The sequence below is a fragment of the Pleurodeles waltl genome, chromosome 8 (genome assembly GCF_031143425.1).
Source record: "Pleurodeles waltl isolate 20211129_DDA chromosome 8, aPleWal1.hap1.20221129, whole genome shotgun sequence".
Taxonomy (NCBI): Eukaryota; Metazoa; Chordata; class Amphibia; order Caudata; family Salamandridae; genus Pleurodeles; species Pleurodeles waltl.
In genome coordinates, this window is record NC_090447.1 from 607,835,372 (window position 1) to 607,850,020 (window position 14,649).

Below are 14,649 nucleotides of genomic sequence, written 5' to 3' on the forward strand. Positions count from 1 at the left end.
AGCACTCAGGCAGTGAATGACACTTAGGTCAACACCTTCTGTCATACCAAAGCACGTTCTCAGATGTCACTCCAAACCACTTTGCCACACCTCCACACTCCACATAATAAACCCAGCTCTCTGCAACATTCCTGCACTCATTCTCATAGCCCAGCCAGCACTTTCATATAAGAGCACAAGCAAAGCCTAGAACAATGATCCCTCTTAACTCTGTCATTATTATTATCAGCACTGTTATCACTGCAAACTGTTGCCAGATCTCGCACTCTCTCACCCCTTACATTCTCTTACTCGGATGGCTTCTGTGACATTCTGAAGACTTGCACTCTCAGACTCTTAGCAGTGCTCGCTTTCATAATGGCAGGAGCATGCCACCTACGATGCATAGTCCTTCTGCATTTGAAGACAGTATTGCACCAATCCATACTTACGAGACTGTCAGCTGCATTCTGCTGCCTCTTTCAGATCTACTACTGTTGTGGGGCTAAACACAGCCTCTGCAAATCCCAATACACGACTGGATGTAATTTGTACGGGTTGGCTATTAGGTTACAGATTCCTTTAATTTGCCATATTTATATCTTCTTCTTTTGCAGGTGTCTAGGTTGCATTTGCTTGTAGGCCTGCATTGCCAAGGGTGACCTCTGGGCTCTGGCTGCCTGTAACCAGTGCATTCCTATGCGTTACTTCGATGTTGTTCGTGGGTAGACAGTATACAGCATTTTACTTTGGCTGACTGTTACCAGTACGTTCCTGTAGATTGCCCGTCTGCCATGTTTAAACAGACACCACAGAACATTTAGCGTGGCCATCTCTTATCAGTGCATGCCAGTGGGTTCCTCCCCTGTTGTCCCTAGGTGGATTCTCCAATGTAGGTCCTGGTGGGTTCTCTTGATAATTTGTTATGTCTGAGTGTGCTGTGGGTTGCTCCTCTGTCGCGCCTAGATGAACTCTATAAAGAAGTTATCCTAGTGAGCGAATACTGAAACCTGCCTGCCAATGTCACCGTTAGAGGGCTGAATGTAAATTCTCGTAGTAATATCTAAGGCTTGTTGAAGATTGAGGACAGTGAAGAAACAGTGGATAAATGTGGCATTGACTGGGCTGTAGGACAGCACTGTGAACGTGCAGCATCTCTGCAGTGAGCCTGGTTTATCAGTTGGCCCAGTGCAAAGAAGGTGGTCCCAAGGGTTTAAAGAAATCCTGCTCAATCAGCAGTGAAATCCTGGCACTCACCTGTAAATCCAGAAATGGATGCCTACAAGGAAAACAGATCTGTGGCCCTGAATTCTCCTTTGCAATGTCCTTCAATTGCGACCCCTATTCCTTTTCAGGGCACAGCACCAACAAAGTGTCATTTCAATATAAGAACACCTAGGAGACTGCCGGGGTAGTGACCCCTACCAGAGGTCACAGCTCCAAACAATTGTCACATCCCGTTAAAGAACATCCAGGAAACTGCTTCCCCTGTATGATGGTTACAAACTGACAAAAGCAGTTGCTAACTTTTTAATGGTTTGCGACCAACAGAGTGGTTGAAAATCATTGTTTTATTCATTAAATTGTGCATCTTAAGAAAAGGGAGGACACCCTTTTGTCACCTCTTCTCCTTGCAATTAGCAACCATTCAAAACTAAAACTTCGCTAGATGCAATACAATTTAGAACTTACAGCCTACTTTGATATTTTGTGTTTTTATCCGCTGCAAAGCGTCTCACTTTGTACCATACAGACTTTATGAAGGAAAAAACTTGTGATATAACAGGCCAAATGTGTTATCAGGCTTGCACAGAGAACCAGTGTGTGCTAGGACATGATGCATCCCAGCTCCCCTATGTCCATATCTAAATGATGTCCATTCTACTATCAAGTTGCCATAGATCTGCACACTGACATCTATTGAGCGTTCCCTTAGCTTCAGAGTGGAAGGAGGTATGGGTGGTGATCAAACACATTGATGCCACAACTGGACTCTGCCTGGAGGCCTAGATGTAGCTGCACAGCTGTCCATTGCCACGTTTACGTTAATAACCGATCCGTACTCGCTTTCTGGTCTGCAAGACAGATAATTTATTGTAAAAATGTAGTGAAATTCGGAATGTTCAAGTCGAGGCATGCGAGTAAATGAGCAAGGCCAAGAGATCATATGTTCTGTGTGCCGTCTGGAAGTGCTGAAAATCTGAATGCTTATTGTACAAATCTAAGGCCCATATTTATACTTTTGAAGCGCCGCATTTGCGTAGTTTTTTGACGCAAAATCGGCGCAAACTCACAAAATACAATTGGCCCATATTTATACTTTTTGACGCAAAACTGCGCTAACGCAGTTTAGCACCAAAAAAATTAGCGCCGGCTAACGCCATTCTGAAGCGCCATGCGGGCACCGTATTTATTGAATGGCGTTAGCCGGCGTTAGCCGACCGGCGCTGCCTGGTGTGCGTGAAAAAAACCACGTACACCAGGCAGCGCCGGCGTAGGGAAAAATGGCGTTTGGGCGTCCAAAAATGGGGCAAGTCAGGCTGAGGCAAAAAAAACGTCTTAACCCGAATTGCGCCATTTTGTTTTGGCGCCCAGACGCCATTAACATGACTCCTGTCTTAGAAAAGACAGGAGTCATGCCCCCTTGCCCAATGGCCATGCCCAGGGGACTTCTGTCCCCTGGGCATGGTCATTGGGCATAGTGGCATGTAGGGGGGCACAAATCAGGCCCCCCTATGCCCAAAAAAAATAAAATAAAAATACTTACCACAACTTACCTTTTCTTCCCTGGGGTGGGTCCCTCCATCCTTGGGTGTCCTCCTGGGGTGGGCAAGGGTGGCAGGGGGTGTCCCTGGGGGCTTGGGAGGGAACCTCTGGGCTCATTCTGAGCCCACAGGTCCCTTAACGCCTGCCCTGACCCAGGCGCTAAAATCCGGCGCAAATGCGGGTTTTTTAGTCCCGCCCACTCCCGGGCGTCATTTTTGCCTGGGAGTATAAATCCGACGCAATAGCATTGGAGTCATTTTTTTAGACGGGAACGCCTACCTTGCATATCATTAACGCAAGGAAGGTGTTCACGCAAAAAAATGACGCTAACTCCATGAACTTTGGCGCTAGACGCGTCTAACGCCAAAGTATAAATATGGAGTTAGTTTTGCGTCGAATTTGCGTCGAAAAAAACGACGCAAATTCGGCGCAAACGGAGTATAAATATGCCCCAATTGTATTTTGTGAGTTTGCGCTGATTTTGCGTCAAAAACGACGCAAATGCGGCGCTAAAAAAGTATAAATATGGCCCTAAGTGTCATTTTTTCAACACACGAGTAGCGCCGCTTCTCATTGCTGACGTTCCATGTTGTCCTACTTCCAGGTTCTGCTGCCTGGTCAAAGAGATCATCACCGATGCAGTGGGTAGTGCTGTTGAGCTGGAAGGTGAAGCAGATGGAGACACCCTGGAGGTAGGTGGATGCCAGTCCTTCAGTCTGCCTGTTTTAGGATAGAAGTGCCATTTACAGTGCATTGGCTTGTCTGCTACCTTTCTCCTTTCAGGAAACCATACTAAGTTACTGACATGTATTGTGGTCCCTGCTGGTTTCCCTTTGTCAGCGAGGGGAACCCATGGCTCTCTACACAGGTAATGGTTTGGCTTTAAACTTGGATCCGTATTTAAATTAAGATCTCTGCAGAGAAAGATGGTAAATTGTCTGGCTACATATTTTATTTGCGGACTCGTAGGACAGTAACAACACACACAAAGCCATTAGGTTTGGCTTTTGTATATTGTATTCATAGGTACCCAAACAACAGGCAATCTTACATAGAGCTTGGATGCAGACTAACATACCCGCATACACCAATTTTCATAAAGTCAATAGACATACAGGCATCCTTGCATTCAGACCAACAAACTATTTTTATTTAATAATCAACATATTGTGGTTTCCACAGAAGCCAGACTACCATCACCTTTAAAAACTTTATTTTTTATGCAATTAAAAAGGACTTTAAAACATATATAAATGGTAGTAGACATGGGGGTCTATTTACCACAGAAAAATTTACAAGTGTAAATTTCACTTAGTCTGAACTTACTACTTCGCCTATAAGTAACTTTATACTTTTCTTGCTATTCACAGTTTCAAACTTTAAATTTACTACCTGGTGAAAATATACATGTCCCCACCCTATCAAAACTAGGGTTGGAGTCTGGTAGAACAGGATTTACAAGTTTAAAGTTACTACTAGTAATACATAGACAGAGATCTCTGCCAACAGGGCCGAAATCTCCCTCTGGTAAAACAAGGGGAAAACAATAAAGTTTAATAAGTATTACAGAGACATTACTAAAATTTTAATGTAAAGTAAATTAGTAAATTAATTCTAAACAAATATGAACCCAAAACTAAAAAAAGTAAAATGTTACAGCACATTAACTCATCACAGATCATTTTTGCAGCCCAATTCCATAGTTTTTTGTTTTTGTTTGCTTTATGGCATTTAATTTACAAGGCAAGTTTCATGAGAAGTGAACTCCAAGATAGCAATAGGTAGATAGTATGTGCAGGGATCTGCCATCTAGCTGCCAGTAAATGAAGCTGGATTTTTCATTTTGACAATACCACCATGATGTTTGAGATTCTGAATTTTAAAACGCGTGAATTTGATTCTATTTCACGTTTTGAAATTTTGATTTATAGACCAATTGGGGCAGGTCTATTAAATAATATCAGCATCAATCAAGACTCCCACAAACCAACCAAAAAACAGATATCGATGCACACAAATCGATAGTCATCCATATTCGATGCAACACAAGGCAAAGGATGGTGTGAAGGGCCACATGATGATGTGAAGCAGGGGCACAAGACGATGTCCATCAGAAAACACACGGTGACGTTCACCAGGGAAACACATGGTGGTGTGCACCATGAAAATACTAGTGTGTACCTCTGGGAAGAAATAGAAGAAGATGCATTGCTGGGAAGCGCTGGGTGATGAGCCTTAGCGGGACCCTGTATGGTGTGCTTTGTGAGAGCACAGTTGCTGAGCATCATGGGAGTCCTGTGTGTTGTGCATCTGTTGAGCACTAGTGATGTGCAGTTCAGAGGTGGATGGAATGTCCATTACGCGTTAACAGAGAGATGCGCAGAAGAGTGAATACGGTTCTGTCAAATAAAGGCGTACTGTGATGTACACTAGGGTGCACTTGTAAATGTGCAGTAAGTAGTGAGAGGCCCCACACTGTCTCGAAGCAAGTATGCGCAGTTCACTAAGAGCTGTTCTTTTCTTTCCAAAGCCTGGACTTGTAGCATTTTGTCATAATAAATGCAGAACTGATAAATGAAACAAGGCAAACACAGATAATCTGCTGCTAGATGACTGAAACACAAAGAAGGGGGTTTTCAGCTGCTCGTTATAAGTGCACTTGAATTAGTTGTTTAGAGAAACAAGAACCTATTTGCGAGTGAATATCACATTTAAATGGGCTGTTGTTCAGGCATCCTGTGCACACAAATAACAGGTAAGTACACGCCTGCAGATACACTCAACCTACTTAGAGGCACACCTGCATAACTTCAAGATACATTATTCCGTTATGTATTTATTTATACACGTATGCACAAAGACATTTTGGCACTAGGAGTGCTTAAAAGAAATCAAAACAGTACAAACGTTTTGAGTTTTTACTTGAACCACGTGAAGTCCAGCAAACACTGAATGGGCACCAAAAGGACATTTGGCATTGTGGTCGCAACACTGTGAAGGAGCGTCCAGCGGCTCTGGTCCACTTGAAATCGGGAACTGCTGGAAGATGTAAATGTTCAGATCTGCGAGTCTGAGCAGGCATAAGTCTGAGAGATCTTACTTGAGAAGATTGGCCCTGGCAGATGGAAATACCAGTGGATCATGCAGAGAATCTTTCATACGTTCCTTGACTGGCTGCCTGCGCAAAACTTGACAAGCTGCTGAAAAAAACAAGATCCCTGCATTGTAAACTGCAGACAAGGTGCATGACTAGGTTTTGAAGCTTCTGCAGTTTATTAATGCTCTAAGACCGTGGTTCCCAACATTTTGACATCTGTGGACCCCCACATTATCTATACTGGAACCCAGGGACCCAATTAAATCATTATTGGATTCCGGGGACCCCCCCACTTAGTCATTACTGAAAGCTGGGGACCTAATCTGTTAAAATTATTACATTTTCTAAGCAGTCACGGACCCCGTGAGGAGGCTTGGTGGACACCCAAGGGTCCCTGGACCACAGGTTGGGAATCACTCCTCTAAGACAGGCCTAGCGGCAGCAGTTTTTGTAAGATCTCATCAGGCACCAACTACTACCACCTGCACAGAAACATTGAATTTCAATTGTGAAGTTAATGTATTAAGCATCATAATGTTTTGAAACCAGATCTTCTATATACAAAGTTTAAGATGTGACCTCTTATTTGTTTTCTTGATGCTTTTTAAAGTTCATCCTAGGAGACGATAAATACAAATTTTTTTTTTTGCGACTTTGGTTACTGCATTGCATGAGCAGGCTACCTCCATGGCATGGTAATATCTATTTGGGGACACTCAGATATTCTCGGGATCATTAAGTTTGTGATATGCTAAATAATACTACATAGCTCAGCACACATTTAGCATGCTCTACTCCTTTCTTTATTTGTGCTCCATCTCTACGTTATTGCATCCTACATCAGTTTTTAAATGCATGCTGTTTGAGGACTTTTAAGCACTCACGGCAAGTTGATTCTTCCTTGTGAGTATTCAAAAATGGATGCACCAATAGAAACCTGTGCTTTGAGTGATCATGCTCATGGCCCGACCAAACTCATCAGTCTCATGGCCTGGCCAAACCCAGCAGTGTCCCCCTTTAGTGGCTCTCTATCATTGGAACACGTCCCCATAAGCCCATCCAAAAAAGATAGGTTGTCTGTGTTCTTTTACTCTGATTTGGCCTTCACCGCTGTTTGTAGCGCGATCCTCGAATGTTTTCAAGCACATTTCTTTGTATTACGATTCCTCTCCATGCTGAACATGCATATTTGCACTTGTCCTTGCAAAGGCGATATCAAAACTAGACTACGGTAACAGTGTCTACACAGGGCTCCCAGCTTCTGTTATCCTCAAACCACAGAAGGCCAGAAGCAAACAGCATACCTCATCCTTATAATTGACTGCTTCAGATAATATCTCTTTATCTATGGATTCCTTAATATATGTGGCCTTCTGTGATCAATCGCTTTGTAAACATGATGGGTCAGACCATTAAATGAATCACTGGACTGCACCCTGCCACTTTCAAGGCAAGGAATTTACTGTCTATTGGATGTGCTTTCACAACAGTGCTCTTTATATCCCGACCCTAGATCCTAAGAGCAGGCTTTCTTGGGGCCAGCCTGCACGCTTTATACCTTACTTGACATGGATGTGTAATGCTTAATCACCTTAATATCAGTGTAGGTAGGGAAAATCCATGGATAAGCCTCAAACCAGTCTACCCCTGGAACTTCATTATAGCCTTTCATTTAAGCTTTCTTTATTGCATCAAAACATTTAAACGTTATCACTTTGTTTCAAATGAACATCAAGCATCTTGAATGAAATCATTTTTGGATAGTACACTCATGATAATCTTACTGTTTAAAATTCTTTGTGAGTCTTTGCCAATAATTCAGAGTTCTGGGTGGCATAAGGTCATGTTTGAATGAGATTAATCATTTGAGTTTGTTCTGTCTTCCTTTATTTCTTTCTCTCAGTTCCTTCTTTCTGCCTTTCTTTCCTTCTTTCTGCCTTTCTTTCCTTCTCTCTGCCTTTCATTCTTTCTTTCATTCTTTCATTCTTTCTTTCTTTCTTTCTTTCTTAGCCAATACTGCAGCCCATTCAGCAGTAGTAAAATCTGTCCAGGAGTTCCTACACCCAGGATTTGTGGAAGCAGGAATTCTACCAGACTCGTAATGAGACACTTAGGCCTTTATTTCTTTCTCTCAGTTCCTCCTTTCTGCCTTTCTTTCCTTCTCTCTGCCTTTCATTCTTTCTTTTATTCTTTCATTCTTTCTTTCTTTCTTTCTTTCTTAGCCAATAACTGCAGCCCATTCAGCAGTAGTAAAATCTGGCCAGGAGTTCCTACACCCAGGATTTGTGGGAGCAGGAATTCTACCAGACTCGTAATGAGACACTTAGGCCCTCATTACAACCCCGGTGAACGGCGATAAGATGGAGAAATGTACTGCCAACAGGCCGGCGGTACATTTCCCCATATTGCAACATTGGCTCAAGCCAAACCGCCAATGTACCACTCTGTCCGCCACAGCGGTAACAGCCGCTGGGCTGGAGACTTCAGTTTCCAGCCAGGCAGCCAACACTAGCTCGCCCGTGGGATTATGACCCCGCCTACCACCATGGTTTTCGCGGGTTCCTTACCGCCACGAAAACCATGGTGGTAGGAACTATCAGTGACAGTGAATTCCTTCCCTGTCACTGATAGGGGTCTTCACCACCCCTTCACCTCCCCCTCCCCGGTTTCCCCCCACCCCTCTCCCACTCCAGACCCCCCCCAACATACATGCACCTTCACGCACCATAGAACACACGCATATACACACTCATACCCACATTCATCCACGCATGCATACATCCATACACAGACACACCCATACACACTTACATACATACATGCATACACGCATTCACACAACACAACATACACACACTCACACATCCATACATGCACACTCGCATCTACGAACACACAAATATACACACACCCCCCCACATACAACACCACCCACGCCCCCTCCCCTGTCGGAGCACCCGACTCACCTGATTTCACAGGGTCCTCCGCAGCGTCCGCTAGCAGAACAGCGCCAAGCCATATCATGTGTCATGATACGGTCTGCGGCGGTCTACTGGCATGGAGCTGATGCTGGCAGCAGCGCCACCTTCCCGCCATCCACTGGCATGGCCGCAGCTGGAATTCCGCCATCCTTCTGGCAGAATTCCGGCTTCGGTCATAATTTGGTAGATGGGTGGTAGCCACGGCGATGGTAATTTGGCAGCTGTCGCCACGGCGGTAGGCGGTTTGTACCACCAATGTTTTAATGAGGGCCTTAGTCCCTCATTGCGAGGCTGATGGTCTTCAGATCACCAGCCTTGCAGTCAGACTGCTGCCAAATCGGCAGCTGACAGCGACATTACGGCCGTGGCGGTGGGCGCCACAGTTGGATTCCGGTACCCCCACTTTTCAGGCCGCCTGACAGCCTGGCGGTGGCGGTAAACCTGCTTGCAGCGCTGCCCTGGGGATTATGGCCCCTCTCTCCGCTGGTGTTTAAATGGCAGTTTCACCTCCATGAAAAGGCTGGCGGAGACGGGGTGCTGGGGGCTCCAGGGGGACAGTGTGGGGGCCTACCTGGCCAGCCCTGCTGCACAAATCACTGTCTGCTTTGCAGACATTGATTTGCCCGACAGGTGCTGGTGCACCCGACACACAACAGCATTGCCGCCGGCTCTAGTATATAATAGAGCCAGCGTCAATGTTGTTGTGTGTTTCCCACTGGGCCAGCTGGAAGCTCATAATATAGCTGTGAGAGGCCTGCCGCATAGGCGGTAACCCGACCGCGGAAGTTTGGCAGGCAGCCTTTTCCGCAGGCCAAACTCATACTTAGGGCCTTAGTGTATGATATCCAGGATGGCCATAAGCTACAAGGCACAACAGAGCTCAAGTGTGCAAGCCTATCAGCTTCATTATGCAAATCATTCTGAGCTCCTGTGTCTGGCTAGTCATTCTTCTGTATCTTGAGCCGCATTTGAATAAGGTCACCATCACATCATTCTGTAAACACAGATTACAATACCACTGGCTCCTCTCCGTTCTGCTCCATGGCACCATAATATCCTGCCTTGTTGCTTCAAAACTGGACTTTGCATTAATGTTTAGGTTGGACATTCAGGAAAATCCATATCAAACATACAAAAAAACAGAAACATGCAACCAAGTTACAATTCAGAGAAAAAGGCATCCCCTCCAATCTTGGTGCTCCTAAAAATGATTTTGGCAGAGAAGGAAAAAGGAATCGAGCTATCTGGGAAGCTAATTTTAAAATTGACCAACAATGGCCTAGAACCCTTATCATTCTTATTTTCCTATATAACATGACAAGTTAATTTGGACTGGATCAGAAATGTCTACGAGTTTTAGAACAGACCTACTGTTTAAAACTGCTGAATAAGCCTAATTTCAGTATGGCTATAGGTAGTGTCTTCTTAGAATGCAATTAAGCACTAGATATATTACGTGCTTGATGTGGACAGAATCCCTCTTTCTGTTTAATCTATTGCCATTCAGGAGGTAAAGCTGGTTGTGCAATTAAAACGTAAAAGGTACTGCTTATATTTACTTTTATAGAGTGGGTTCTGCAGCTGCTGCTCAGTATCATTTTAATCATTTGTGGCAATTCTCAGGGCACCTCTACTGCTTGAAGCTGTCAAGGCCCTGAAAAATGCATCTCATGAGAGGAAGTGTGTATTTTATTAGAACATAAAAGCCAAAACTACCAGCTCTTGTTCCTTGGAGTAGGGTATGTTCATGAACATCAGCCCGTCTGCTCAGTTATCCTCCTCCCACGTCAGTGGTTGACAGAGAGGTCAAGGCGGAATCAAGAAGATCTTTAAAAAATTAAATTGAAATAAAATACAGTGTTAAAACCAAGTTGGAACTATAAAGGAGAAGAAGGAGAACGTGGCTTCTATTGAAGTCACGTTGCACATTCCTGGCCTCCTGACCTTTTAATCCTCACACTCAATTACCTACTTGTTGATTATCAGTATTGTGTTCTTAACCTCTTGGAGTTTCACAAGGATGGGTGAGGGATATCTCCATTTCATAGTCTGCCCTACAGTAGTCCTGCTTCAGCTTCAGCACACTTGAGATAGTGAGTTCTCCATGGATTCTCATCACAGTACCTGGATAGATTGCATAAATAGAAGGGCCACTGCTGGGGCTTTCCCAATCTGTTCGTAAGTAGCAGAATGTCCACCATGTGATAAAATAGTCATTTTGAAAGACTGTCCACTGGAGATTGGACTTCATTCTGTAATGAGGCGACCAGCTGTAGTTAAAAGCAATTTGCCATAGTTAACAGTACCAGAGTAAATGGGGGTTCACCAGCACACTGAAGACTGCAGAAACATTGTCTAATCCAAAAGGAATATTAAATATACCTCACCGAAACAGGTCTCTACAGACTAGAGAGGATGATGTCACTGAAAGGAAAGATATATGGAACAAATATGCCCTAATTTCGCCAGGCTAGATTTCCCTTTATATATTAAGAATAGTAGGCAGGCCTCAACAACCACATTAAAGTTCAGTTGCCTGCCTTAACATCACAGTTGTTTCTCTCTGCCTTAGTACTGTTTCTGGTTGGTCCTGAGTTTAATGAAATTATGAACAAGAACCTTAAAAAAGTAATTTTCTCAGTTTTTTTTATTTTACAATTCCTCAAAATGCACCATTTTCTTATGACCTCCAGAAACACAATCAGAAGCAAACATTAAGGGAGACACAAAAAATGTCAGCCAACTTGACTTACCTATGTCAAACCCTTAGTCTGTACTGTATCTGATGCGCTAATACTAATGTTCTGTGAAGTAATTGATTTTACCACAATAAACGTTATGTTAACAGTACATAAGGGCATTTGAATGCTTTAATGTTAACATTGTTACAGCTCATTTGTGGTCCACTTGGAATGCCCTCTAAGTTAGAAAAACTCACTTCCTTCAGTGCGCTTCTTAGGGCTTCAATGCCCCAACACATTCCCGAATGTTTATACATTCTCTGGGGGCTTCTCATCCCATATTGCAATTTGGCAATTTGACAAAGGTAAAGGTCTCTCCTATGTTGATGGTCCATATTCAACTACCCCAACTTTCTGGTTCAGAAACCATTCTCTTCACCTCCCAATTTAGGTTCCCCATGCTGAGGATAACTTTGAGCCTTTGTGTTTACCCTCAGAGGATTAATTATATAACTGTCATCTTAATAGGCTTCCTCCGTCGATCAGACACCAACATCTCCGACCATTGTTCAAGCCAAGTCAACCTAATATGACAGCCAAACTTGTAACAGTTTGAAAACGTAGGGTGGAGCATTAGTTAAAAAGTCTTTGTCTAAGCATATGTACTGGCTCCCATTTGTACTCTTCATACATAGCCTCCGTTGACTCCTTAACTTCCTTTATTTCAAGCAGAGATGAGGACTGCCACAGCATGTTGATGCTGATCATGGGCCATAAAACGGTTCTCTCCACTGCATTCTCTTAACGTACATACATATTTAATGGATGAAGAATAACAATACTCCAGGATCCATGATGTACCTCATATAAAACTTGTTTCATTTTGATATTTCAAAGTTAATCATGGCCATTATGTGTGGTATCTTACATGGTAAACAAAATAAAGAAACAATATCCTGGTTATAAAAAACAAGTTAAGAAGCATTTCAGTAGGAGCATATTAATCCTCGCCGGTAGCAATTGAAAGGTTTCTACTGGTAGTCTAATGTGGTTGAATTTGACCTGCTAGACCTATCTGTACCTTACATGATATTTGTATGTTTGTATGTAACCTTGGCTCTTGATGGGTATATTGGATGAACCTTACTATATTTTAGCTCATCACCTTTAAAAGTCAAAAAATGAAAGCTGGAGTGAGCAGGAGCTTTGGTAAGTTAGGGTACATAACACAATATCTAGGTTGAAAGTATTGACCTACAAGAATAATGCATCCACATCTGGACTACCAATTTATCATCAAAGTAAATATACATAGCGAAGTGTTGATGTACTGTTGTTAACTCATGTCTACCTACCTTGAGGACATAGTGGTAGTCAATATTGTGGATTAAGTATTCCTTTAGGTCAATATTTTGATCATGCTGTAGTGATTTCCCACCTCTAGCATGCATCCACCTTCTTTAATGAGATTATCTTTGAGATTTCAGACATTGTTACGCATTCCTCCTCTTTTAAGAACATACTGCCTCTGTGTTATTTTCCTCATAGAAGAAGCTCGACAAGCCAGGGAAAGATACATTCCCTGTCTCCACTTCGACTAGGAGAGAGCAAACGAGTAGGAGGAGCCTTTCCAGACTCTGCTAACAGAGTCTTGAAAGACCAATGAGTACTTTCAATTGTGAAGTGTCACAGCTGAGCCATTCTATATCTTCCATGGCACCTCTCTTCTTGGACAGAAAGAAACTAGTGAGACATTAAGGGGGTCATTATGAACACGGCGGGAAACCCCGCCGTGTTCATGCTGGCGGTCTTTTCACAGACTGCGCACCCCCATGAGACCCCACCAGCTGTATAATATACATTCTGCTGGGCCGGTGGGCGTCAACACTGTTTCCGCCCACCAGCCCAGCAGAATGCAGGGTCGGGACATTGCTGACGGCTCCACATGGAGACGTCATCAATGCCGCTGTGCGGCGGGTGCAGCAGCACCCGTCGCGCAGATCACTGCCTGTAAATCGGGCAGTGACCTGCGTGACGGGCACTGCACGGGGGCCCTGGAGCACTCCTTCCGCCAGGCTTTCCCTGGCCGGGGAACCCGCCAAGGAAAGGCTGGTGGAACAAGGGTTCTTTATCCAACAATGCAAGCAGCGCTGCCCTGTCGGATAAAGTATTCCGCCATCGTCAGGCTGCCTGTCGGCGGTAGCCTGCCGGTGGCGGAGTGCCACCTGTTGTGGCCCTCCCTTGTTCAGAATATGGAGGTTCAGACCACCATGTCAGTGGCGATATTTTCCGCCACCGCCGGCATGGCGGTCTGAACCACCATGTTCGTAAAGAGGGCCTAAATCTATCTCTTGATAGGACAGTCTTCAAGGGGTGCAAAACGCCCTGTCACCGATTTGCACGTCCAAAGTTACTTGATGATGATATGGAACCCAAGATAATCACAAATGCCTATTCATTTCTAAAAGAAGGAGATAATGTGTTTTTCTCCACTAAATATATCTGGCTGCAGCAACCCTTAAAGTAAGCATACCGTAAGCCCAATTAGGTTGCATGAAATCATTAGAATATGAAATCACTTCACTCCTCCGTTTACAATGATTTGTTCTGACAGATGCATAGCACTTCAGTTTACTTTACTGCACCACACCTTCCAAGTGAGGTTCTGATGTGGATTTCGATAAGTGGTGGATCGCTCTCCCTAACAATATCATCTCTCTACTAAACACACTTGGCATAGTAGGGACACACATGTGCATAACTTGCTGGTAACTTGGTTTACTACTGAATTTAGGATTTTGGGTTTTGTTAGCTGTATTTGATATTTTAGGAGCAGTGACTGTAATTATTAAAGGTGGGGAATTGTTTGAGGACGAATTTAATTTACCTCCTGATCATTTTGAAGGGGGCAGCTTTTCAAAACCGTACTGGGTTTAGTCTCCTGAATGAGGAAAGGAATCGCTATCCAGAGAATTTCTGGTATGTTCCTAAAACTGACCAGAGTATTCAGGGTTGACTACCAGACGTCAGTGGCCCACTGGATCAAATTGAACCTGATTCAGTGTTTTCTCGATATTGAAATGTAATGTTTCCACTTATATTCTGAATATAAAATATTATTTGAATTCGATTTTAAATGAGCACG

General features: G+C 43.7%; 1 protein-coding gene across 1 annotated transcript in view; it reads left to right on the forward strand.

Annotated features, from left to right (window-relative positions):
- Window positions 1–14,649, forward strand: part of MAP3K15 (mitogen-activated protein kinase kinase kinase 15) — a 1,103,876-nt gene that overhangs the window by 815,002 nt on the left and 274,225 nt on the right. The window contains exon 14 of the mRNA XM_069204696.1: window positions 3,350–3,437. Coding sequence (XP_069060797.1) covers window positions 3,350–3,437 — 88 coding nt within the window. The remainder of the gene's footprint in view (window positions 1–3,349; window positions 3,438–14,649) is intronic.